The following is a 27,960-nucleotide window of genomic DNA, read 5'->3' on the forward strand; positions in this document are numbered from 1 at the left end:
ACGTCATAATTCGATAATCTCTTATACCAAAACCTGGTCCCTTACTCCTCGAATATTGTAAACTGGACTTTTGATGTTCTCCTCTTTCATCTAACCTTACACCTATTATTGTACTGTATAAATTCTTCCCTTCATTTTTTATGGTATACATTTCATATCTCATAACTTGTACTTCTGTTATTGTATTGATAATCATCATACCTATTGCATTGAATCTCTATGCTATTATATTTTGTTCTGTAGTACTAATCATTTACCCTTGCTACATATGTATTTTATACCTATTTTAAGCAATTTGATATACTTGGCATGTGTTAATACTTGTTACCATGTGCTTCCCTTTTGGAAGAATTTCCACTGTTTGTAACGTTTTCTTTTTCCAAGAAAATCAATAAAATTTTCTGAACAAAAAAAAAAGGAATTATTATTATTATGGAGATTTCGATTGTTTGTATTTTAGGATTTAAAAAAAAAATAATAAATTTAACTTTTGCTTTTACTCTTTTCTATCCTATTTTTAAATGGAGTCCCTTTCTTGATGAATGTGTATTAAATATTGTACACCGCTTGGATCCTTTTTTAGGCTGTTATGCGGTATAGAAAGTTTTTAATAAACATAAACAAACTTGTTCACAGGGAGCGACTTAGGGCAGCGCTCGGCAACATCTGTATAGGTCATCCAGACTTAGACCAACAAGAAGCTGGCCATTGAAAAGATGTCCACTGAAGGTGATCATTGAGGCAGCGTCCTCAGTCCAAAGATAGATCCAAAGAGTCTGGCATGCACAAGCAGAGCATGTACTAAGAACTCGAATGAGATCACCTAATCCACACCAACCATCACCAGTGGAGGAGAGGCACGCACCTCCACAGATGGCCAGAATGTCAGGCATAAGCCATAAAAGAAGTGGCTACTACTGTTCAGCTACCTGAAGATGCCGCTAGAAAAGAATGTTTTGTAACATTAACATCCACCCTGCGATCCTGAGTCCCGTTAAACCTCACTCCCCCATCACTAGGGAGGGCTGCGCGCTTACCTCAGGCTGTTCAAACCTGCCGAAAACCAGGATCTAGGTGATAAAGCATAGACATAGCCTTAGAAGATCGGAAAGAGCTTTCCAGGGTATCACATTGTTCTGAAACCAGACCAAGGAGCTATGGACTGAATGGAAAAGAGGGAACAGGAGAACGGTCCAGGACCAAAGCCTGAGAAATGAAAAATGGAGAATCCAAATGGAGCTCTGTAAAGAGGTGGACAGGAGCCTGCTTAAAAATCTGCAAAGAAGGGTCAGCATCCCAATTTCGAACGCTCAGGGCAGCCAAGGAGACCAGTCTCAGCAAAGACATCAGCTAAAGACAGTGGCAGGAGACAGAAGAATTATAATACCTGCATGGCAACTACTGCAATCGAGGTCTGGCATAGCCAGACAAGAGGGTTCAAGTGCAACAGACCAAAAAAGCCCCAGTGCGCCCACCAGCAGCATCAAACGAGTAGGGATCTGAGGACTACACCTTCCAGAGGAGCCAAATAAAATCCAGTGAAAAGGCCCACTCTGCAAACATGGCAGGGCTCTGTTGAGGTACATGAAGAGCTTGGACACTTAACATTTTGGATCCACTATTTCAGTAATCTTTTCCCAGAGACAGTCACATTTTATACCAGTGCTAATAAGCTTACATTGCCTTCCTATCATTCGGTGGATTAAATTTAAGCAGGGTGGATAAAAATCAATGATTTCTTTTTTAGATTTTTTTAATAGAATGTTTTGTTGGTTTTTTTTAGGAAAAATCTACTATTTAAGATTATAATCCAAAGGTTAATAATCATGAAAGAAGAATTAGTTTTTAATTATGTAGCATGCAGTATAATCATGTAAAATTTAAAAATTTTTGTAAATGCATTCCATTAATCCACTCATGTTGTCATGGGCATGATTTATATCAAGTCTGACTAGTGATTTAAATCGATTTGATTTAAATCAAATCCACCCTGAATTCACTGGGCCCTGAGTAATGAGGCACCTTCAAGTATGTTTCTCTACACATTTATAGACCTCATTAGTTTTGTTTCATGAATAAAGGTTTACTTGAGGTACCTCATTTTTGACAGGTTCAATATTGAGACTCACATGCCGAAATTTTTTCTGTAGCACAAGAATTGTGGAATTCACTTCCCCAGGAGCTAAGAGAAATTACATTGTGATTAGGCTTTAATTTCTTTTGAAAAACTATTCAGGCAACTTTTTCCCAAGTAGTATTTTTATTTTATTTTTTTTAAATTAGAATAAACTGACACACCAGCAATGATTTTAGAGGCAGTTAGATTTGAAAACCTTGTTTTAGTTATTTCAATTAGTTTGGTTTATGAAGTATGATAACTTAGACTAGATAAGGCAGGGTACAATTTTTGTAAATGCTGGATATCTATTTGTTCACTTCTACCATCTGTGGCCAGAAACATACAGGAAGCCACCTCATATGCCCCCCAAAACAATAATCAACACAGAAATAACCCCATAAGAACATAAGAATAGCCTAACTGGGTCAGACCAAAGGTCCATCGAGCCCAGTAGCCCATTCTCAGGGTGGTCAATCCAGGTCACTAGTACCTGGCAAAAACCGAAAGTGTAGCAACATTCCATGCTACTGATCCAGGGCAAGCAGTGGCTTCCTCCATGTCTTTCTCAATAACAGACTATGGACTTTTCCTCCAGGACTGTCCAAACCTTTCTTAAAACCAGCTACGCTATCCGCTCTTACCGCAACCACTGGCAATGCGTAAAAGTATTTCCTTGTAACTTCATCGAATGTCCCCTAGTCTTTGTAATTTTTGACGGAGTGAAAAATTGATTCACTTGTACTCGTTCTACTCCACTCAGGATTCTGCAGACTTCAATCATATCTCCTCGCAGCCGTCTCTTTTCCAAGCTGTAAGAGCCCTACCCTTTTTAGTCTTTCCTCATACGAGGTTTCATCGCATTGTCTACGATGACACCCAAATCCTTTTCTTTGGCCAAACCCCCCAAGGTGTACCCTAGCATCTGATAACTGTGGTTCGGGTTATTCTTCCCAATGTGTTCCCATCCCTCTTTCTGTACCAGTCCTGACTACCCTGGTCCCAAGATGCAGCCACGCCACAGAACTTCATACAGACCTTAACATGGCCGTCAAACCACAAGCATGTGGCATTTGTCTCACATGATCAGTATTGCATTAAAATGGTACCACTCCCAGAGCAAGCTGGTTTGTCCACAGTCCCCTGCAACACCTCAGACATCACTTGTTTTTGAAAATCCTTTACTGCTCACTAAGGCTCTGATTCAGTAAACGGCGCCTAACTCCTAGGCCCTGTTTAAAGAATCATGCCTAGTGGCGCATGAGCAGTCTTAGGCACCAGTGGGCGTTGAGTCCTTAGGCGCACTGCCGTTTAGGCCAGGGTTTTCTTAAGTGCACCGAAATTAGGTACCTAAGTTAAACCATGCCCAAAATCCACCCCTAACCATGCCTATTTGCTGATGGGCATTTCAGTGTAGACGCCTACCTCAAAGTGGTACGCCATCTACCAGCTAATTAAAAGTTTTTGATCGTTTTAAGGGTGCTTTCAATTATTAGTGCTGATTAAGCCAATTAAGAAAATTAAGTTAGGCACCTAGATTGGCTAGGTGCGCCGACCTAAGTGCCTAAATTTAGGTATCATTTATAGAATCTGGGCCTTAATAATTCTGGGCAACTGGCTACCAAAAGTGCAGAATGAGGATACCTAAAGACACCAATTTTTAGCTTTTCTTGAGAAAGGCACTGTATTCCTAAGTAAACCAGTAAAAATGTACATTCACTTTGAAATAAAAGACACAAGGAACAGGCTTTTTTGTTTTTAAAAGTGAAAAAAATTCTTACCTAAATTTGATTCCTGTTTTAATATATACTATCGATGAAAACAAAAATAAAAAAAACTGTGGATATAGATGTTCTGGAGATAATTTATTATACACCGACATAGAAAAACATGAACATTCAATTAAAAAAGTGCATGATAAAAAATAGAGAGATAAAAATCCAACTGGACCCTACACGGTCCATGTTTCGGCGAACGTGCCTTCCTCAGGGGTCTAATGGTTTGCAAACTCACATATAAAGAATTGGACTGAAAACAGTCTATTGTCTTTAAACATTCTCTATGGCTTCTATCTCACCAACCTCTGCCTGGGAGGACCAATCAGCATCTTGCAGTGAATGAAAATGGAGTAGTTTTCTCAAAGCATGGGAGTCAGCTCCAGAAGCAATTGGAGAACCAGCCTTAGAGTACACACCTGCTCCCAACCCAGCATGCCAGAGCCAGTCAGCAGGTTGCAAGCCACAGATTGCAAGCCCAGAGAATCAGGAAGCCACAGTCTACCTCCTGGCTACCAGCCCAGGCAGAGGTTGGTGAGATAGAAGCCACAGAGAACGTTTAAAGACAATAGACTGTTTTCAGTCCAATTCTTTATATGTGAGTTTACAAACCATTGGACCCCTGAGGAAGGCGCGTTCACCAAAAAAAGGATCGTGTAGGGTCCGGTTGGATTTTTATCTCTGTATTTTTTATCATTGTACTTTTTAAATTGAATTTTCATGTTTTTATATGTTAGTGTAGAATAAATTATCTCCAGAATATCTATATTCACAGTTTTTTTGTTTTCATCGGTGGATTGTTTTCACTGTGGATCATTGGGTCTCCCCATTTTTCTTTAATATATACTATTCCATTGGGGAGGGAGGGGGGCGGTGGTAATAATTTTCTACATTATTTGCAAATAAAGTGCACCCTTAAAAGTCATTGCCTAAACCAGGGTCATGGCCACTGGGGGGAAGGAGGAGCCTCCAGTTTGGGCTCAGGTTCCCCTTTCAAAAATTGCAGCACCAGTTGCAATTGCAGTTAGGTTGGGATGCTCATGCCCTGTCAGCTCCCCCCCCCCAAAAAAAAAAATTTGTTGGCCAAGCAGCAGAAGTCAGCAGTGTGCTCCAGATGACAATGCTTAATAAAAAAAGAGGGTTTCTAAGGATAGTGAAAATCAATTGTTCAAAATAAATTTTCACAAACTAATGTAAATAGCTCATGTTAATATCACTGTGACATATATGACATCAACCCAAATTTACAAATAAATACATTCCCAAGTAATATATTGACTAGGAGATTGAAGGGTGGGAAGGAGGTGTGAAGTAAATTATATGGCAAATTCTAATTCCAGGATAACGACTTGAAATAACATAAATGTTATATAAGGTTCTATGTACTGAATTAGTGTCTTTTCTGATACTTCAACCTCCTAGTCAATATATTACTTGGGAATGTATTTATTTGTAAATTTGGGTTGCCGTGTAAACAGCTTGATGTCATTTATGTCACACTGAGCGTTACATGAGCTATTTACATTAGTTTGTGAAAATTTCTTTTGAACAATTGATTTTCACTATCCATAGAAACCCCCTTTTTTATATTGTGGGTTGGACTGAGTTTGAAGTGATCCGTTTTGCTTATTTCCAGTTGACAATGCTGGCACTTCCATTCATGCCTTAGTCCATGCACTGAACTGAGCATGCGCGAAAGTACCGGCGTCAGAGGCTGAAGCATCCTGCCAACTTCCCTGCTGCTCAGGCAGCACAGCTGGAGGGCTTAGACGGTGAATCTTAGGCTGGTGGGGCTTAAGCATCTCTGCAAGCAGAGCCGAGAGGAAATTAGGCGCCTCCCAATTAAAAAAAAATTTCTGGCTACGCCTCTGGCCTGAATTGAAGCTCCTGGTAGTTTCACTAGCAAACTTTCATCTGCAGGAGACTTTCTGCACACAGCCTCAGGCTAGGAATCTGAACGCTCCAGTATTGTTACCTGTGACCGTCTCCGATGCCTCTTCAATAAGCGTTTCTGCTCCCTCCACATGGCGTCTCTGAGCTTCCAGCCAATCTGCCTCAAATGCTGCCTCTTCCGTGGTCGCTTTAGGAAAACAAAATCATAGTTTTCTCAGGGCGTCTCATGGCACTAGCTTATAGGCAGGGTTGAAACCCCCAAGAAGGTCATTAGGCAATGGAGCATGATATTGCATTTTCTCATCTACCGTTTTAGCACTAGAGAAAGGCAGTGGAGGCCATCCTGATGGCTAAGAGAACCTGCCTTCTCCTCACAGGTTTTATATTTTCTCTCACCTTTCTCTAAAGACTGAAAGGTAATTTCAAACCAACACCAGAAAATAAGTTTTCTAGGAATAAATCCAATCTCAAACAGCCATGTTTGCATTTTGCCCCAGAAAGCAACAGTACAATGGATGTATATATAAGAACATAAGAACTGCCATCTCCGGATCAGACCCATGGTCCATAGAGTCCGGCGATCCGCACACGCGGAGGCCCAGTCAGGTATACACCTGATGTAGTTTTAGTCACCCATATCCCTCTATGCCTCTCGTAAGGAGATGTGCATCTAATTTGCCTTTGAATCCTAGCACAGTGGATTCCTTAATAACCTCCTTTGGGAGAGCATTCCAGGCGTCTACCACTCGCTGCATGAAGCAGAACTTCCGGACATTTGTCCTAGACTTGTCCCCCCTTAGCTTCAAACCATGTCCTCTTGTCCGTGTCACGTTGGACAATGTAAATAATTTATTTTCCTGCTCTATTTTATCGATGTCTTTCAGTATTTTGAACGTCTCGATCATGTCCCCTATACCATATATGCTTGAATATAAACCGATCCAAATATAAACCAAGGTATCCTTTTTATCCCTCCAAAGAAGAGGAAAAAAGGCCGACTTGAATATAAACCGAGATTAGAAATTTGTGTTATCCTGGTGAGCCAATCTATAAAGACTGCTCACCCTCCCTATCAGCTACCTTGCAAGTCACTAAACATAATACAAATATCTGTGATGAATATATCCCAAAGCGAACATTCACAAGGCCCCTACATAGGAAAACGCAACTACGGGCAACCACAAACTTAAATAAATGTAGACAAAAATCAAACTTAAACCTCGAGAATCCATATGCAGCTCAACACCAGAGAAAAAGAAACAGCACGCTACACTTTGGAAAATAAAAAGAAAGTAGTGTAAATTTACAGTAAAACTGCATTCTCTGTTCATGAAATTAAAAATAAAATGATTTTTTTCTACTTTTGTTGTCTGGTCATTTTATTCATGTTTATCCCAGTTTCTGCTTTCTTCTCTCTTTTCTTAATTTTCTTTCCAGGGTCTGCAGTCTGCCTGCCTTTTCTCTCATTCCTGTCTTCATATCCTCTCCTACATTCATTTCTGACTTTAATCTTTTCCTTTCAGTTTTCCTCCATTTATGCTGCTTGCCAGTCGCCGGGAGTAAGGAGTCAGCAGTGCATCTGGATTGTGAGCAGCCCTGCCCTTCTGTCCTGATCCCACTAAACCAGCTGACAATAACAAAGCCAGATGCCGCGATGTCCTTCTCTTTTGCTAAATTGCATAGGCTCTGCCAGTCCCTATCCCGCCCCTTAAAATCAGGAAGTAACTTCAGAGGGGGGTAGGGCTGAAACCGGCAGAGCCTTTAGCAATTTAGCAAGAGAGAAGGACATCGCGGCATCCGGCTTCGTTATTGCCAGCCGGTTTAGCAGGAGCAGGACCAAAGGTAGGGCTGCTCACAATCCGGATGTGTCACTGACTCCTCAACTCCCCCCTCCTCCTAGTAGCCGGCAAACAACACAGAGGACTGCCGCAGCCACCGCCAGGAGGAATCAGCTGCCTGCCTTGCATGTCGGACCTGCCCGTGACTCCATTCCCCTTAGCCTGGTAGGCTTAAATTTGGATATTTTTTTAAACTACGGTAGTAGACTCAAATATAAACTGAGACCCCCATTTTTGGGCCATTTATTTGGCCCAAAAATCGCTGTTTATATTCGAGTATATACGATATTCCTTAAAAGAAAAATCTTTACTTAAAAATGCCCTCTGGCTGGAAACAGTAGGGACAGCATAGACCCCTTGTTTCCAGTAGCTGCTGCACCTTCTTCCTGTTTGTAAAAGAAGAGGGAAGCAGTGGGTAAGATTAGTGCATCCTCTCTAATGGTAGGAATCTGGAAGACATTGTGAGATGGGGTAAGGAAGGGAGTTCTTTCATGAGTTAAGTAGCAGTATCATTCAAGTGGGTTGCTGGTTGTTTGACCAATGAGGCCATCCCCCGCCCCCCAAATAAGCCTAGAGACTCTTGTTCCTAAAATCTAGACTATCTTAGGAATCTGTTTAATAGTTCACAATACCTGCAGCGATTAGCTGAGCTTCTGAAACTGGATCTTGGGAAACGAGAGCAGCAGTGTCTATCTCGGCAGGAGCATAAGTAGCGTCTAGAAGGCATTCTTCCTCAGGTACAACTGCACCTATAGAAGACAGGGAACACGTCACCGGTGATGCTAATCTTAAAATTATTCACACCTAAATGTATTTTCTCCTTCAAAAAGAATTTAAATAAAAACTATTTTTATACAGTTAACTGGTGCACAAATCCTTATATATACATTACTGGTTTAAGTATACAACAATCAAAGATGACAGTACACTTCCCCCTCCGTATTCGCGAACTCCGTATCTACGGATTCACTATTTTTCAGGCTATTTTAAGCCCTGTAAGCCCCCCCCTTAAGCCTTACCTGGTGGTCTAGGGGGGTTTTGGGGCAGGAGCGATCTTTCAACGCGCCTGCCCCATGCAGATCACTCACAGGAAATGGCTCAAGAGACTACGAGAGCTCAAAGCAGCCATTTCCTGTGAGCGATCTGCACGGGGCAGGAGCGTGGGAAGATCGCTCCTTCCTGAAAACCCACTAGACCAGGAGTGCCCACACTTTTTGGGCTTGCGAGCTACTTTTTAAATGACCAAGTCAAAATGATCTACCAACAATAAAATTTTAAAAAAACACAACGCACACTGTACGCATAGAAAATGTTAATCATCATTCCTATTCCAGGGTTTTCAAAGAGGTCAAAGCAGATGACTCTATGCACTATCACCTCAGTAACAACCATACAAAAATAGACAAATATACCCCCCTCCCTTTTTACTAAACCACGTTAGCAGTTTTTAGTGCAGGGAGCTGCGCTGAATGCCCAGCGCTGCTCTCGACACTCCTAGGCTCCCTGCGCTAAAAACCTCTATTGCGGTTTAGTAAAAGGGGACCTTAGTGTAAAATATAGACAGCAGATATAAATTCAGACACATTTTGATCACTAAATTTAAAATAAAATCATTTTCCCTACCTTGTCTGGTGATTTCATGAGTCTCTGGTTGCACTTTCTTCTTCTGACTGTGCATACAATCTTTCTTCCCTTCTTTTAGCCTGTATGCTTCCTCTCCTCCAGACCTCATTCCTTCCCCCAACTTTTCCTTCCTCTTCCCTGCCCTTTCTTTCTCTCTGCCTCCCTTTCATTTTTTTCTGTTTCTCTTCTTTCCTTCTGTCTCCCTGCCTGACCTTTTTCTTTCTTTCTCCCTGCCCTCCCCCAAGCCACTGCCACTGCCATTGCCATCGGGGACCAGGACCCAAATGCCACCAATAACAGGCCCCAAGCTCTCCCTGCTTCGGCCAACCAGCATTCCTCTCCCCGACGTCAATTCTTCCGTCGGGAAGAGGAAGGCTGATCAGCCCAAGATCGTGATCAACCTATTAGGGGAAATGCTGCCGGGTCCTGCCTTCGCGGAAACAGAAAGTAGGCAGGACCCGGCAGGAAGAAGAACAAATGCTTCACTAACCTGTCTCCCGCATTAGCTTGCTTCAGGGCTCTCAACATGTGCGTGCCGGCTTCCCTTCTCCCTCCACCCCCCCGGACATAACTTCCGGTTTCGGAGGGAAGAGAAGAGAAGCCGGCACGCACACGTTAGAGCCCGGAGCATAAGTTCGCTACGGGCTGAAATCTCCAAGCCGGTTTTTTGTTCAGCAGCGGCAGATGACAGCTGGGCGGATCGCCCAGCTAAAAGGCCCTAGGGAGAAAGAACACTGGAGAGGAAGGCTGATCGGCCCGTAGATCAGGACGGCAACACGAGTCTATCACAGAGCCCGGGATAGGCTCCGCGATCGACTCGCGTTGCCTTCCTGAGCTACTGGTCGATCGCGATCGACGCGTTGGGCACCCCTGCACTAGACCACCAGGTAAAGCTTAAGGGGGGGGGCTTTCAGGGCTTAAAATAGTCAGGGGAAGCGGGGGTTAGGGGCAGAACCGGCCCGAATATTATTCGCGGTGTTTTAATATCCGCGGGCCGGCTCTGCCCCTAACCCTCGCGAATACGGAGGGGGAAGTGTATCACCACAGTTATGATCACAATCCCAAGTAAACCCAATATTGTCTTTTGCTCATTTCAAGTGCCATGGCAGAGAAATTACAAGACAGTGCTCACATTCAGAAGCTAAAGTGAAGCCTCAATACAGACAGGGTTTTACTATCCTGCAGACATTCACCTAAGTGTTATTTAAAGAGGGGGGTATCATAGCAAACTAATCCTGTTGTGTGCCATCATGCGTTAATAGTGAACCTGGCACATAAGATAGGTAACACAAGGCAAGAGACAGTATATGATCTGCTTGTACTCCGAAATGGTTTTAGATCAGGGGTGTCCAACCTTTTGGCTTCCCTGGGCCGCATTGGCCGAAAAAAATGTTTCTGGGGCCGCGCAAACGCTGCAGCAAGACAGAGGAGGAAGCCGGCAAGACGGGAGCACTGGAAGAATAACGTGGACTACTAAGATTTGAATCACATCCGGAGGATAGAGCACTTTTGAAGATAAGTTTTCCTATGAATTGCTATTGAGTTTTTAAATGAAATACCAGTTAAAAAATACATTAATTTTTCATACGGAGTTTTTGTAGAAATTGTAAATAAGAGGAAAAATTTACATATCCTCAACATCTGACTAAACTTGAACCCAACTAGCAGCAAGAATGGGACAGGACAATGAGGAAACAAAAAGCTCTTCTGGCCTGCTCAAAATGGTATCCACACCATCTTCTCAGGCTGGCCCATGACAAAAATTAATAGTGATGCTAGTGCATTTCTTTATGACTGATCATCTGCACCATCAGTGAAACTCAAAGAGTGTGCAAAGGCATTAAGTTAGTAGTGCTGTTCAAATATCCAATAACAGACTCAAAATATTGTGTGGTAGCCTCAGCATTCAGCCCACCTCCTTTCCAGGCACTCTCCCATTGCTTTCCCTTTACTTCGAGGCACCTCTTTCCTTCTCTCAACTCAGCTCCTGCAAGCTGGAGCTCTTCCTATTTGTGCTGGGCTCCTCAGGTGCCATTGTCTTTCAAGTTCCTGCATCTCTGCTCTTTTGCTTCAAGTTTGCAACTCCTGCAAAGCTATGTTCCCCTATCTTCCTGCACAAGCACACCCTACACTCTAGTGCAGGGCTGTGGAGTCGGTAGATAAATGTTCCGACTCCTCAGTTTTTTGTACTTCAGACTCCGACTCCAGGTACCCGAAATTTCCTCCGACTCCGACTCCACAGCACTGGTTAATTTTCAGATCGTTAAAATGGAATGTCAAGTTGAGAGAAATGAGCATTTTCGACACCACCTTCTTTTTGCTTTTAATCAAGGTTCTAAGGCCGCAGAAGCTGCTCGCAACATTTGTGCTGTGTATATAGTGGGTGCTATAGCTGAAAGAATCGCTCGTGATTGGTATGCCAAGTTCAAAAATGGAGTCGGTAGATAAATGTTCCGACTCAGACTCCTCAGTTTTTTGTACTTCTGACTCCGACTCCAGGTACCCGAAATTTCCTCCAACTCCGACTCCTCAACTCCGACTCCACAGCCCTGCTCTAGTGAGACACAAATAAATGGACACCCCCCAGAAATGCATTCCTAGAGCTGTACCCAATAGTGCCCCAAATGTTTTATTCGGATTTGGCCCTACTGTGCTAAATCCTACTGAAATAAACACGGTATCTGGCTGGATGCTATCAAGAATGAAACGGGAATGATCAAGCAATTGAGAGAAGCTGTGAAAAAGCTATATAATTAATCCAACGATTAAAATACTGGGAGTCGTTATTGATCAACATTTGACCATGAAAAAGCAAGTAGATATGGTGGTAAAAAAGGGTTATTATACATTAAGGAAGCTGCATACCATAAAACCATATTTTGAGTTTTCTGCTTTTAAACTTTTAGTTCAATCATTGTTGCCGAGTCTTCTCGACTATTGTAATATAGTCTGTTTAGCTCGCTCTAAGAAAGAGATGGCTAGGCTTAGATTACTTCAGAATACGGCGGTAAAATTTATTTATGGCCTAAAGAAATATGATCATGTGACACCCTTCTACTGCGAGTTGCACTGGCTTCCGGTAGAGGCTCACGTTTTGTTTAAGTTGGGTTGTCTTTGCTACAAAGTTGTATACGGTATTGCTCCAATTTATATGACTAATAGAAGAGGATCAAACGCTTTGTTTATTTTCCCATCAGCTCAAGGATGTAAGAGTAAGAAATCTTTGGAACATACACTAGCATTCCAAGCTGCTCTCTATGATAGGGAATTTTGATCATTGTTGCGCAGTGCTTGCTCTTATAAACATTTTAGATCCTCCTACCTTGGCACAATGGCGTTCCTTGATGATTTCTCAATTGAAGATGGAGCGTTGTGACATTTCTGAGATGGACTCTGTTAAGGGCCATCAATTACAACTTACTTGGGAGCCTTTCTGGGCCTCTTTGACCGAGTATGCTCATAGCCATGTATTGAATATTTGATTGTTTGTGACATTTGCTCTTCTGCTGCTCCATGCCTTTTATTTCTTTATATTCAGTTATTTTTTTTATTTCTTTTGGTTGGGGGGTGGGGGAGGTTTTATGGTTTTGAAAAATTTGGTCTAGGCTGTATTATTTTGTCTGTTGTTTTTTGATTGTGCTTTTGACCAATAAACAGTTTTGCATATAAACATTTTAGAACTCTATTGAGAACGTATCTTTTCTCAAAGTATCTGGCGAATTAAGCTATACGTTTCTTATGTTATTTTATTATTAATCTTTGTTAACCGTGTTGAACTTACGGTTACGCAGTTTATAAGTATGATGTTATGTTAAGGACTATAGAGTATCCAAGAGATGGGCATGACTGAATGGATAGTAGTAGTTTCCATTATTTGTATTCGGTATTTGTATTCAGACAAATATTTTTCATTATTTGTATATAGTCTACTAGTAAATATGTTATGCAGTACAGCTCTAAGTCATACAGCTAAAATCGTTCAACCCTGGAAATAGCATCAGCACAGAGCAGACTACAATATAATAATAATAATAATAATTTTATTTCTTATATACCGCTATACCATAAGTTCAAAGCGATTTACAACAAGTTACATAGAATGAGAGTATGAGATGTTTACAACAAGATACATACAATGAGTGTATGAGATGTATGAGATGTAAGGGGAACAGAAAAAGTACTTTCTGGGATACAAATTGCAAATGGAAGAGAACCAAGATGGTTTGAATGAAAAGGAAGTATCTAGTCAGAAATTGGGGTGCAGGGGAAAACAATTTGGGTGGAACACCTTTACAAATGGGAAGAAGGATGAGTTAATCTAAAATCAAGAGAATTGGGGATTGGGATGAGGATAGCTGAGGGGGATTGGGCAAGAATTGGGAATTAGAATTTGTTAAAGAGACGGGTCTTCAGTGATTTTCTGAAGTCGGTGTAAGAAGTGGTGCACAGGCTTACTGATAATTTATGCTGCAATTCTGTCAAAAATCTATTACTCACTAGAAACCGTTGCACTGGCTAGTTGTCAATCCTATAAATACTTAGGGCCTGTTTTACAAAGCCGCGCTAGCGGCTGCAGTGCGGTAATGGCCCCGAAGCCCATAGAGATTTAAAGGGCTTTGGGGCTGTTGCCGCGCAGCAGACGCTAGCATGGCTTTGTAAAACAGGCCCTTAGACACGAATAATATTGACAGTGGGTATGCAATCACTTCTAAACTAAACTAAACTAAGCCTTAAGTTTATATACCGCATCATCTCCACGGAAGTGGAGCTTGACACAGTTTACAAAGCTTAAAAATATAGGAAGAGAGAGGAGAAGGATTTACAAAAGCATATAAAAAGAGGGGATGTAAACAGGAGAAGAGATGTTATATGTTAGAGAAAAGCCAGGTTTTCAGTTGTTTTCGGAATAGTTGGAGGGAGCCCAGGTTCCGCAGCGGGATAGTGAGATCGTTCCAAAGGCCCATGATTTTGGAGAGGAGGGATCTTCCCATTTTACCTGCGTGGAGGATGCCATGTAGAGAGGGGAAGGATAGTTTATGTCTGTGGGCTGATCTGGTTGTAGCAGGCGTCAGGGCGAGGAAGGATAGAGGGATTAGGGGCAGAAGGATGCCGTGAATGATCTTGAAAGCCAGGCAGGAGCATTTGAAATGAATTCTGGAAAGTACTGGGAGCCAGTGAAGATTGGTAAGTAGTGGGGAGACGTGGTCAAATTTGCGCTTAGCAAAAATCAGCTTCTGGGAAAGGGTAACCAAAGCCAGAAGAAACAAAAAAGTGAGGTTTTAATTAATTCTATTAGAGCAACTTGTAATTCTCATACAACAGACCAAAGCACCAAGCCTTTGTGTGTGTGAAAGGAAAAAAAAAAAGTTACAAAAGTTCAAACATGTAACATTTTCAGGCTGCTTATGGACCCATGAAATAAAAAACTGCCTTCTCAACACTTTGGTTCCACTACCCTTTAGTCACCATTTCCCATAGTTATACAGACATTTATCATACCAGTAATTTCCTCTGAAGTACCAAAGTTCTTTGTGAAAGCAGGTCTAGTCTTCCTGTAATCATCTTCTGTGTTCAAGTCAAAGGTATCTGAAATAGAGGTGTAAAGATTTACCACACCTGTAAAGTACTGAAGTCGGTTTTAGCTAGAAAATTTACTGAACACCATCTCTAATTTTATAGAAAATCAATGGCAGCGCGAAGACCAGTCAGTCTGCTCATCAATACCAACTGCTTTGCTCTACAAGCCCTTTCCCCCTCAATTAGCTTCTACTTGTCCTATGCTTTCTTAGTTTTAGATACCATCAACTCCCCAGAAAGCTGTTCCTTTCATCCACCATCCTTACTGTAAAGAAAGTCCCTTAGGTTACTCCCGAGTATCCCCTTTTACTCTCATCCTGACAGAATCAGCCTCGGGATCCCCTTGAAAAAGCACGGTAATGTGCGAAACATGTTGGGTTACTACTCCTGTATCAAGGCTGGCTGAGATAAGTGATTTATGATAATATTTAAGTATTTTTTATACTAATTTAAAAGTATTTAAGATTGGGTATTATAACAGAATATAATTAGATAAAATGAAAAATGAAAAACGATAAAAATATAATATGTTGAGACCTATGATGAGGGTTTCCACGTGATTCTTTCCGCATTGGAACAATCTACAGCGGTGGAGTGGTGGGACTGATATCTGCATCTCCTTAGGAGTGGCATAGAGTGACACAGGTAAGGGTATATTAGGTGCACATCTCCCTTGGGAAGCATACAGTGACATGGGGACTTGATCCATGCCAGGGCACACCTGGCGGGGCCTCCGTGTGTGCGGATCACCGGACTTGATGGACCCAGGGTCTGATCCGGAGCTGGCAATTCTTATGTTCTTATGTAGTTGGCTGAGGTTTAGAGACTTTTGAGGACAATAAAGTGGTCATAGAGTCCTCATGTCTTAATTTTTTGAGTTGCTTCCTCAATTTTATCAGAGATCTCCTTACAGGATCAGATCTCACAAATCCTACAAAAGAATCGTCAAGGTTGGAGATATAAAGTCATGCCTGCCTCCTCATGGCAATGGAAACTGCCAATGTTATAGATGTATCATTAAAAGCATCAAAGACAGATCTTGCCATATATTTTCTAGTTTTGAAGAGAGTCCAAATGATCTGATGAGAGGTATTGCTCAGTAGCTTTTGAACTAGGGAGACCGGATTCCTGGAGGCTATACAGGACTGCTTCATGGAGCAGCTTGTCAGAGAACCGAAGAGAGGGAATGCCACTCTGGATCTAATCCTTAATGGGCTAAGAGGACCTGCAAAGGAAGTGGAAATAGTGGGACTGTTGGGAAACGGCGATCACAATATGATCAAGTTCAAAGTTGAAGTAGGAATACTGAAGGGAAAGAGAACCACGGCGACAACTTTTAACTTCAAGAAAGGAAACTACGAAGCGATGAGGGTAATGGTAAGGAAGAAACTTAGGAACAGCTCAAAGAAATGGCAGACTGTAAAGCAAGCCTGGTCTTTATTCAAGGACACGGTGAGCGAGACGCAAAATCTGTATATCCTTAGATTCAGAAAAGGGTGCAAAAAGAACCGAACAAAAGACCCGGCATGGAAAACTAAAGAAGTGAAGAAAGCGATAGGAGATAAGAAGAATTCATTCAGGAAAAAGGACAAAACCGAGGAGAACTGGAGAGAGCACAGGAAGCATCAAAAAGAATGGCACCTCGTGGTTAGAAAAGCAAAAAGAGAATATGAAGAGAGGCTAGCCAGGGAAGCATGAAATTTCAAACCGTTCTTCAGATATGCTAAAGGGAAGCAGCCGGCAAGGGAGGAGGTGGGACCGCTGGATGATGGAGATAGGAAAGGAGTGGTGAAGGAGGAGAAAGAAGTCGCGGAAAGACTAAACATGTTCTTTTCGTCAGTATTTACAAAAGAGGACACATCCAACGTACCAGAACCTGAACAAATCTTCAAAGGAGACCAAGCAGAAAAATTAACATCCATGGAGGTAAGCCTTGAAAACGTAACACAAGCAAATACAAAGATTAAAAACTGACAAATCCCCGGGCCCGGACAGAATCCACCATAGAGTACTGAAAGAACTAAAGGAGGAAATAGCGGAACTACTACAGCAAGTTTGTAATCTATCCCTGAAAACAGGCGTGATCCCAGAGGATTGGAAGATAGCCAATGTTACGCCCATCTTTAAAAAGGGATCAAGAGGTCTGTTCTCTTAAGTGCCGTGGAACTACAGACCGGTAAGTCTGACTTCGGTTCCAGGGAAAATGGCGGAAGCGCTGATAAAAGACAGCATCGATGAGCATCTAGAAAGGAATAAACTTATGATAACAAGCCAACATGGCTTCTGCAAGGGAAGATGGTGCCTAAAGAACTTATTGCACTTCTTCGAAGAAATTAACAAACGGATGGACAAAGGGGGCCCCATAGATATCAAATATTTAGATTTCCAAAAAGCCTTTGACAAGGTACCCCATGAACACCTACTTCGGAAACTGAAGAACCATGGGGTGGAAGGAGACGTACAAAGATGGATCAAGAATTGGTTGGCAGGTAGGAAGAAGAGGGTAGGAGTGAAGGGCCACTACTTGGACTGGAGGAGGGTCACAAGTGGTGTTCCACAGGGGTCGGTGCTCGGACCGCTGCTGTTCAATGTATTTATAAATGATCTAGAAACAGGGACGAAGTGTGAAGTAATAAAATTCGCAGACAACACCAAACTATTTAGTGGGGCTAGGACTAAAGAGGACTGCGAAAATTTACAAAGGGACCTGAACAAACTAGGGGAGTGGGCGATGAGATAGTAGATGAAGTTCAATGTAGAGAAATGTAAAGTCTTGCATGTAGGAAACAGAAACCCGAAGTACTCTATACGATGGGAGGCTGTTATTGGGTGAGAGTACTCAAGAAAGGGACTTGGGGGTAAGAGTGGACAAGACAATGAAGTCATCGGCACAGTGTGCAGTGGCCGCTAAGAAGGCAAATAGAATGTTAGGTACAATCAAGAAAGGTATTACAACCAGAATGAAAAAAGTTATCTTCCGTTGTATCGGGTGATGGCGCACCCGCCTCTGGAGTACTGCGTCCAATATTGATCGCCGTACCTTAAGAAGGATATGGTGATACTCGAGAGGGTTCAGAAGAGAGCGACACGTTTGATAAAAGGTATGGAAAACCTTTCATACACTGAAAGATTGGAGAAACTGGGGCTCTTTTCCCTGGAAAAGTGGAGACTTAGAGGGGACATGATAGAGACTTACAAGATCATGAAGGGCATAGAAAAAGTGGAGAGGGACAGATTCTTCAAACTTTCAAGAACTACAAGAACGAGAGGGCATTCGGAAAAATTAAGAGGGGACAGATTCAGAACCAATGCTAGGAAGTTCTTCTTCACCCAAAGGGTGGTGGACACCTGGAATGCGCTTCCAGAGGGTGTGATAGGACAGAGTACAGTATTGGGTTTCAAGAAAGGATTAGATAATTTCCTGAAGGAAAAGGGGATAGAAGGGTATAGATAGAAGATTACTATACAGATCCTGGGTCTGATGGGCTGCTGCGTGAGCGGACTGCTGGGCACGATGGACCTCTGGTCTGACCCAGCAGAGGCACTGCTTATGTACTTATGTTCTTATGACTTCATATAAAAAAATCATAGAAAAATTACAGCTTAAGATTCTGTTGATTAACAAAGCTCTGGAAGATTCTGCAGCCTAATATATCCAAGGTTTTTCCTTCTCTACCAGGCAGATTGCTGGTATAAGTCCTGTAACTATTAGACCTTTTCAATGCTGACTCAACTAGAAGGGACTAATGTTGAAGTTGTGATCTGTTAAATCCGGGTCAGGATTGGACCTGGTAGTGTGTCAAGTTTTCTGGGAGCTACTGGAATTAATAGAGGCATCTTCTAGTTTTTGAACATAGCTTCCTTCATCAGGTTGTGGAAAGATAACTTGAGACAGTTTATTGGGCATACTTCATAATCTAAAGCATCCCTAAGTTCAGTCCTAGGTTCTGCCGCAGATTCTAGTTTGATTGGTAAAGAATTACCCATCAATCTTATCAATCTGATAAAAGACTGACTATCTAGTGGTGATCTCCTTCGAGGAGGAGGAGGGTCTGAAGGGATGCCATAAGAGTCTCCATCAGATTGGTCTCTATGATCTGAGGAGTGTATGGAGAGAGTCATAATGATCAATGTCATATCTTGGGGATGAAGAATGCCTACATGGACGTCAAAATGCTTGCTTGTATCGTGAAGTAGAAAGAGAAGGACTACGTTGAGAATTGCTTCAAGATGTTCATGTTGAACGTAGGTGCTAGGACCTAGAGTGCCTGGAGCGTGAAATACTTTGCTCCTTGGATGATCTTCCAGGTGCCGATCAGTGTAAATGTGGAATTCGAGATCTGGCTCTAGATGGTAACTAAGAGCTTTACTCAGACTGGAACGGTATCAGAGGGGTAGAGCCAGGTACCTGCATCGTTTGCTTGTGCAGCATTTCAGTCAGCTTCTTTTGTAGGATTTGTCAGATCTGAACCTGTAACGAGAGCACCAGCACCAGAATAGTAAACAGTACAGAGGATGCAGGCTGTACCTGGTGTCAAGGTGTTAGTGACCTCAATGTCGAGTCACGCCTCAGAGGAGATGCCAGTTGAAGAGACGGGGACCGGTGTACTGTTGCTTCGAATGCATCGATGGTGTGGATGCAGAAGACAACACTGTGGTATGCCTGGAGGGAGCAAGATGTTTATGCTTCTTAGCTTTTTTGTGTACCTCTTCCGATGAAGGCTGCAAAAGGTGAGGACATCATGCGAGGGGAAGCTGTCACTGGTACCAGAGAAGACATCAAGGCTTAAAGTTGTGCACCAGTGTCCAAATCAGCAGGCAGTTGGTGTTCTCGATGTCAACCAAAAAAGTTTATCAAACATGTTGGTGAGCTCTGAGTGCCCATTTTTGTAAAGAAGAGCAGCGTTCACAAGAAGTCAGTCGGTGTTTGGGGACCAAGACATTGAAGACACAAATTGTGCATATCAGTGATGGATAAGTGCACTGCTTAAAGCCATTCAGAGCCCTGGACATGGAGGGAAACACCGCTGCAGCTAGATCGAAGGACTCAATGGTCCCAGGGAAGTCGAATGAAAATCAACCTAAAAAAGGATTGAAGCCCTGGCCTGAAAACAGACATCACAAGACCAAAAGGCCCAAAATGAAAAAAATGTGAAAAATAAAAACAAATTTTAGGGAAATAAAGAAAATACAAAGAAAATAAATTAAAGTGAAAAAAAATTGCAACAGAAGGCAAAAAAAAAAATTAAAAAAATGGAGAAATCCGATGTACTTGGAGAGATTCCAATAAATAGAATTCTTAGTTATCTGCGGAGCTAAGAAGCTGATGGTCCTGTGAGCCGTTGGGCAGGAAGGCACTGGCACATGCACCGTACGGGCAGTCTCAAGACTGAATATTTTTTAAAGTGACAGTACATTAACACTGTGATCAGCGACAAGTTTTTTCGATCTGCTCTACCTTTGGGTTTCTGGCTGGGTTCGGCTGGTGGGATTGCTGCCTTTGTTGTTTCTTTCTGATATTTGGACCTTTTATGCATTTTTTACTGCTGAGTTTGTATTTTGTCTGGTTGTGACCTTTTTCCACTTTCAATAAAAATATATTTTAAAAAAAACCCAAAAACCCCCAAAAAACTAACACTGTCCATACCAGTCTCCATGGATGATACCACCCACATGTGAGAATATGCTGCCTGCTTGTACTAGGATAAGAAATAAAAATCACTAGGAAATAGCATTGAAAAAAAAAGTCTTAAAACCACCATATAAAATTGTTTTAAATTAATACATTTAAACAGTCTATACAAAATAAAATACAAGCATTAATACTGAAACATGTTTGAAACAATATGAATTTCTAATCACTAAACATGTATAAAGGAAGATATGCATCAGGTTACAGATTCAGATAAAAAATAACACAAAATGACCATTCCCATCCTTCAACTGAAAAATTTTAGAGAATCTCAGTTTGTGCTTATCAAATTTGCCATAAGTTGCCTACTTTTATTCTCATGCAAAACAGTTGATATTTATAGTAAGCTTGAGATTTAATTGCCCTCTGGTGAATAAGCTCATTTAATAATAATAATAATAACTTTATTCTTATATACCGCCAACAATCTTGCGACTTCTAGGCGGTTTACAATAAAGAGAAATTGTACAGACAGCGAATTACAGAGTATAGCAGTGTACATCTGATTATAACAACATTAATCGTGATAACAACAGTTCATATGCTGCAGGGCCATGCGGCTTACAAAGAATTAGAAAAGTTCCATAAATGCCGCTTGCGATGCCAAGAGCGATACTTTGAGAGGCAGATGGATGGGCTCCAAACACCATACGGTCTTTCTGCACCTGTTTTTCCAAGTGAAGACTCTTCTTATCCCGCATCTTCCACTTTCTAGCCATATAAGCCAATTTCTCTCCCCCTCCCACCCCCCTCCTTGGAGCACAGCCTGAGTTATGTCCCAACACGAGATTGGTTGCTGGACATTCATTGCATTATTAAATTTTTAAAATAGATATTCCTTAAATCTCTGATCCCAATAGAGCTCCAAAGGAAATCTCCACAAAAACCCTGCTGACCAACTATGTCCCAGGTTTAAACGTATCCAGATAATCGCATGGTCAGATACTCCGTAAGGACCAATCTTTGCAGATGTTAAGTGAGAAACCAAGAATCTAGATACTAACAAATAATGCAAAATTGGGTTGAATGAGCTCAAGAGATTGTGAAATCTTGATCTCTAGGGTGCAAAATCTCTAGGGTGCATCCACCAAATCTAACGTGCTGCAGAGTAAGGGTGATCCTCTCAAAAAACTAAGTCTCTCATGAGGGGTAGGGTGAGATCCATCTATGGTTGGATCAGTGACGTAGCAAGGGTGAGAGGCACACCTCCCCTGCCCCCCAGGCTCCAACCCCAGCCCCTCCTGCCGCAAATGCTTCATTTCCCTTCCCCGTACCTCTAACATTCATGGCATGCGCAGCAGCCCCCATAACTGCTATTGTGCCAGCATCAGCTCTTCCTCTGACATCACTTCCAAGGCGCTGGTCCAGGAAGTGACATCAGAGGAAGAGCAGACGATGGCGCGATAGCACGTTGGGGGTTACAGCTCGCAACAGGAATGTTACAGAGGTACGGGGGAAGGGAAGTGGCGCACACATGTACGGCAGTGGGTGGGGTGCGGACCGCTGACCCCCTTACTACGCCACTGGGCTGGATCATAAGCTATAGTGAAACCATCACCTATAATAATAAGATTATTCTCACCAGAAGATACACTATTTTATAGAGACTTAATAGCTTCATTATCTAGAACAGTGTTCTTCAACCTTTTTACAGCTATGGACCAGCAGAAACAAAAGAATTATTTTGCGAACCAGTGGTTGAAGAATACTGGGCTAAGTCTTGGGCCAGACCCCGCCCATCTCCACCCCAGACTCCGCCCTCATAATAGTACAGTGGTGCCTCACACAACGAACTTAATCCGTTCCAGGAGCAAGTTTGTTATGTGAAACGTTCGTTGTGTGAAACGCGTTTTCCCATAAGAATACATGTAAAACAAAATAATTCGTTCTGCAGCCCTGTTTTCCCATAAGAATACATGTAAAACAAAATAATTTGTTCTGCAGCCCTACATTTCCCTCCCTCCACCTCACCTTATATGCAGAGTTTGCCAGCTTTCTTTTTCACCCAGCCGCACGCTTTCAAAAAGCTGTGCACGCACAGCTGCTGAAGTTGATCAATGTTCTCCTCTCCTGCAACTTCCGGTTTCCGGTTGCGTCAGAGGAGAAGATTGAACAACAGAGCATGCGCGCATGTGCTGCTCTTTGAAAGTGTGTGGCTGGCCGAAAAAGAAAGCCGGAAAACTCGGCATCTAAGGTAAGGTGGAGGGAGATGATGGAACACTGCATTCAGACAGGAGGGTGCTGCTGTTCCCGGCTCACATTAGGAAGCGGCGAGAGTAGTTCCCCCCCCCCCCCCGGGCCCCTCGGGCGACTTCGTTGTGTGAAACGAAGTTCGTTATAGGGAGCAAGACAAAAAGTTCGTTATGCGCAGCGTTCGCTGTGCGAGGCGTCCGTTATGCGAGGCACCACTGTACTAATTTTTTACATTCATTTTTCATATATACACACAATATAATCTTATTAACAACACATAATGGTTATCGACAAAATTAAACTATACAAAGCACAAAGCTTTTCAACATTCATTCCTACCGGAAAGCACAGTTACTTACCGTAACAGGTGTTATCCAGGGACAGCAGGCAGATATTCTTTACGCATGGGTGACGTCACCGACGGAGCCCTCGGTACGGACCTTTTTAACTAGAAAGTTCTAGTTGGCCGCACCGCGCGTGCGCAAGTGCCTTCCCGCCCGACGGAGGAGTGCGTGGTCCCCAGTTAGGATAAGCCAGCTAAGAAGCCAACCCGGGGAGGTGGGTGGGACGTAAGAATATCTGCCTGCTGTCCCTGGATAACACCTGTTACGGTAAGTAACTATGCTTTATCCCAGGACAAGCAGGCAGCATATTCTTTACGCATGGGTGACCTCCAAGCTAACAAAGAGGGAGGAGGGATGGTTGGCCATTAGGAAAATAAATTTTGTAACACAGATTGGCCGAAGTGTCCATCCCGTCTGGAGAAGGCATCCAGACAGTAGTGAGTAGTGAACGTGTGAACTGAGGACCAAGTGGCCGCCTTGCAGATTTCCTCGATGGGCGTGGAACGGAGGAAAGCCACAGAAGCAGCCATAGCTCGGACTCTGTGGGCCGTGACAGCACCTTCCAGTGAGAGACCGGCCCGAGCATAGCAGAACGCAATACAGGCAGCAAGCCAATTGGAAAGCGTACGTTTGGAGACAGGACGACCTAGACGGTTAGGGTCGAATGACAAAAAGAGCTGAGGAGATGAGCGGTGAGCCCTGGTACGGTCAAGGTAGTAGGCAAGGGCACGCTTACAATCCAGCGTGTGCAGCGCCTGTTCCCCAGGATGAGAATGGGGTTTAGGGAAAAAGACGGGCAACACAATGGACTGGTTGAGGTGAAAAGCTGAGACCACCTTTGGAAGGAATTTGGGATGGGTACGCAGGACCACCTTGTCATGGTGAAAAACAGTGAAAGGTGGATCGGCGACCAGTGCATGCAGTTCACTAACCCTCCTGGCAGAGGTGATGGCAATTAGGAAAAGCACCTTCCAGGTAAGAAATTTGAGCGAAGTTGTGGCAAGAGGCTCAAACGGAGGTTTCATGAGTGCTGATAAAACCACATTCAGGTCCCAGACGACAGGAGGAGGCTTCAGAGGCAGTTTGACATTGAAGAGACCTCTCATGAACCTGGAAACCAGTGGATGAGCCGTGAGAGGTTTTCCGAGGATAGGCTCGTGAAACGCAGTGATGGCACTGAGGTGGACTCTGATGGAGGTAGATTTGAGGCCAGCATTGGACAGCGAGAGCAAATATTCCAGTACAGTTTGCACCGCTAAAGAGGTGGGATCGTGATGATGCCGTAGACACCACGAGGAGAACCTGGTCCACTTCTGATGGTAACATTGGAGGGTGGCCGGTTTCCTAGAGGCGTCCAAAATGAGACGGACAGGCTGAGATAGATTCTCAGGAGAGGTCAGCCCGAGAGAAACCAAGCTGTCAGGTGGAGCGAAGACAGATTGGGATGTAGTAGAGATTGATGCTGCTGTGTAAGTAGAGTAGGAAACACAGGAAGAGGAATGGGCTCCCTGGAGCTGAGTTGGAGCAGGAGGGAGAACCAGTGTTGTCGAGGCCACCGAGGAGCGATGAGAATCATGGTGGCCCTGTCCTTGCGGAGTTTGGACAAGGTCCGCAACATCAGAGGAAGTGGAGGGAAAGCATACAGGAACCGATCTCTCCAATCGAGCAGGAATGCATCTGGGGCCAGACGATGAGGAGAGAAGAGTCTGGAACAGAATTGGGGCAGCTGATGATTGTGAGGTGCTGCAAAGAGGTCCACCTGCGGAGTGCCCCAGCGAGCAAAGATGGAGTGGAGTGTTGGAGGGTCCAGCGTCCACTCGTGAGGTTGAAGGATGCGGCTGAGATTGTCGGCCAGGGAGTTCTGTTCGCCCTGGATGTAGACAGCCTTGAGGAAGAGATTGCGGGCCGTGGCCCAGGTCCAGATGCGTAGAGCCTCCAAACAAAGGAGGCGAGATCCGGTGCCGCCTTGCTTGTTTATGTAGTACATGGCGACTTGATTGTCTGTGCACAGGAGAAGAACCTGAGGACAGAGAAGATGCTGGAAAGCCTTGAGGGCGTAGAACATGGCTCTGAGTTCCAGGAAATTGATGTGATGTTGACGCTCCTGTGGGGTCCAAAGTCCCTGGGTGCGTAGATCTCCCAGGTGAGCTCCCCACGCATAGGGGGAGGCATCTGTGGTGATGATCATGGAGTGAGGGGGCAGATGAAAGAGCAGACCCCTGGAAAGATTTGAGGAGTTCAACCACCATTGGAGAGATTGCTGAAGAGATGATGTCACAGAGATGGGATGAGAAAGAAGATCCGTAGTCTGGGACCATTGGTTGGCGAGAGTCCATTGAGGTGTTCTGAGGTGGAGACGTGCCAGAGGAAGGACATGTACGGTCGAGGCCATGTGACCCAGGAGGACCATCATCTGTCGGGCAGGAATGGAGGGATGCATGAGGACCTGACGACAGAGATGGAGCAGGGTCCGCTGACGATCGGAGGGAAGAAAAGCCCTCATTAGAGTGGTGTCCAGAACTGCTCCGATGAATTGAAGTCGCTGGGTGGGAAGCAGATGCGACTTGGGGTAGTTGATCTCGAACCCCAGAAGGTGGAGGAGAGAGATGGTGTGATGAGTAGCCTGTAGCACAAGCTGAGACGTAGGTGCTTTCACCAACCAATCGTCCAAGTAGGGGAACACCTGGAGGTTGTGAGACCTGAGGAAGGCCGCTACTACTATAAGGCACTTGGTGAATACCCTGGGTGATGAAGCGAGGCCAAAGGGTAGCACCTTGTACTGATAGTGGCGGTGTTGTACCTGGAAACGCAGGTAGCGGCGAGAATTCGGATTGATTGAGATGTGAGTGTAGGCCTCCTTGAGGTCCAGGGAACATAGCCAGTCGTGTTGAGAAAGAAGAGGATAGAGCGTGGCAAGGGAGAGCATTCTGAACTTCTCCTTGACGAGATACTTGTTGAGGTCCCTGAGATCGAGAATGGGACGGAGGTCTCCCGTCTTTTTGGGTACCAGGAAGTAGCGGGAGTAGAATCCCTGACCCCTTTGTTCTGGAGGTACTTCTTCGATGGCATTGAGAAGAAGGAGGGATTGAACCTCCCTCAGGAGGAGGGGGGTTTGAGATGAGTGAGAAGCAGACTCTACGGGAGGGTTGTCCGGTGGAAGAGTCTGGAAGTTGAGAGAGTAGCCGTGGTGGATGATGTTGAGGACCCACTGGTCCGATGTGATGACCTCCCAACGGCTGAAGAATATGAGGAGACGACCTCCGATTGGTTGTGGAAGAGGTAGCGAAGGTGGAAGACTGGCTATGCCCTGGAGAGAAGAGTCAAAAGGGCTGAGAAGGTTTAGCAGGAGGGAGAGGCTTGTTGGTTTGATTGGACTGAGAACGAGCCTGTGCCTGGTGCTGGTGCTGCCGGGGCCTCCGAGGTTGTTGGGAAGGCGGATTGAGTGGCCTGGCTGAGAATCTGCGCTGATATGAGGATTGAGGCCTGAAAGGTCGGGCAGGCGGAACCTTTTTCTTGGGTTTAATCAGCGTGTCCCACCTGGTTTCATGTGCAGAGAGTTTCTGGGTGGTGGAATCCAGGGACTCTCCGAAAAGTTCATCCCCGAGACAGGGGGCGTTGGCCAGACGATCCTGGTGGTTAATGTCCAAGTCTGAGACTCTCAGCCAGGCCAGGCGGCGCATGGCTACGGCCATGGCAGAGGCACGGGAGGTGAGCTCGAATGAATCATATATAGAGCGGACCATAAATTTCCGTAACTGAAGGAGGGCAGAGATGTGTTGCTGAAAAAGTGGAACCTTTCTCTCCGGGAGATATTTTTGGAGGGCGGACAGCTGTTGAACCAAGTGTTTCATGTAAAATGAAAAATGAAATGAATAATTGTTCGCCCTGTTGGCCAGCATGGCATTCTGATAGAGCCTCTTGTCAAACTTGTCCATGGTTTTACCCTCTCTGCCAGGAGGGGTGGAGGCATAGACACTGGAGCCCTGAGTCTTCTTTAAGGTGGATTCAACAAGAAGGGACTCATGGGGTAATTGGGACTTGTCGAACCCTGGAATTGGGATAACTCGATAGAGGTTGTCCAGCTTGCGGGGGGCCCCCAGTACTGTAAGGGGGTTCTCCCAATTTTTGTAAAAAGTCTCCCGTAGGATGTCATGTACGGGGAGCTTGAGGAACTCCTTAGGAGGCTGTTCAAAATCTAGAGCCTCCAGGAAGGCTTGAGATTTTTTGGAGTCTGATTCCAGAGGGAGGGATAAGGCTGCAGACATCTCCCTGAGGAACTTTGAGAAGGAGGATTGCTCAGGTTTGGAGGTGGCATCGGGTGCTGATGGATCCTCATCAGATGAGGAGAGATCCTCCTCGGTACCGGGGGGGGACTCTTCCCATAAGTCTGGGTCCCGGACCTCTGGGTGTGCATGCCGAGACACCGGGGTGGAAGGTGCGGTATGGTGAGTCTTGGATAAAGACTTCCCAGAGTACCGAAACGGTACCGGGAGAAGAGGACCGGCGTCGATCCCGGTCCCGGGAAGCATGGTGCCCTGCCCGGTCCCGAGGAGGATCCGTCGTGGTATGGGAGTGAACCACAGGATGGGTATGAAGTTGCTCGGCCGAAAGAATCGGCATGGAGGTGTTAATTGGCACCGATGGGGTGGATACCGGTGGCTCGGTACGGGGCTCGGGCCGGTCTGGTACCGAAAGGAGCGGTGCCAGGATAGTAGGCAACAGGTGCTCGAGCTGATGCTGCAGCTGTTCCTGGAGTTGAACTTGGAGGATGGCCGCAATACGGTCATCCAGGGGTGGCACCGGAACCGCTTTCTTTTGCTTCGGTTCCTTAGGTGCCGCTCCACGCCCCGGCGATGAGGAGGCCGATGACGAGGCACTCACCGAAATTGGGGCGGAGCGCTTTCGGGGT

At 44.3% G+C, this 27,960-nt stretch overlaps 1 protein-coding gene across 12 annotated transcripts in view; it reads right to left on the reverse strand.

The window, feature by feature from the left end:
- MAP4 (microtubule associated protein 4) overlaps positions 1-27,960 on the reverse strand; it is a 421,944-nt gene that overhangs the window by 198,736 nt on the left and 195,248 nt on the right. For 11 of the 12 annotated variants that reach the window (XM_033931948.1, XM_033931947.1, XM_033931950.1 and 8 more), the window contains exons 6-8: positions 14,745-14,831; positions 8,255-8,371; positions 5,867-5,971 (exon numbers count right to left, since the gene is read on the reverse strand). In XM_033931948.1, coding sequence (XP_033787839.1) covers positions 5,867-5,971; positions 8,255-8,371; positions 14,745-14,831 — 309 coding nt within the window. The remainder of the gene's footprint in view (positions 1-5,866; positions 5,972-8,254; positions 8,372-14,744; positions 14,832-27,960) is intronic. The other variant, XM_033931952.1, reaches the window with a different exon arrangement.

Source organism: Geotrypetes seraphini, chromosome 2, assembly GCF_902459505.1.
Source record: "Geotrypetes seraphini chromosome 2, aGeoSer1.1, whole genome shotgun sequence".
Taxonomy (NCBI): domain Eukaryota; kingdom Metazoa; phylum Chordata; class Amphibia; order Gymnophiona; family Dermophiidae; genus Geotrypetes; species Geotrypetes seraphini.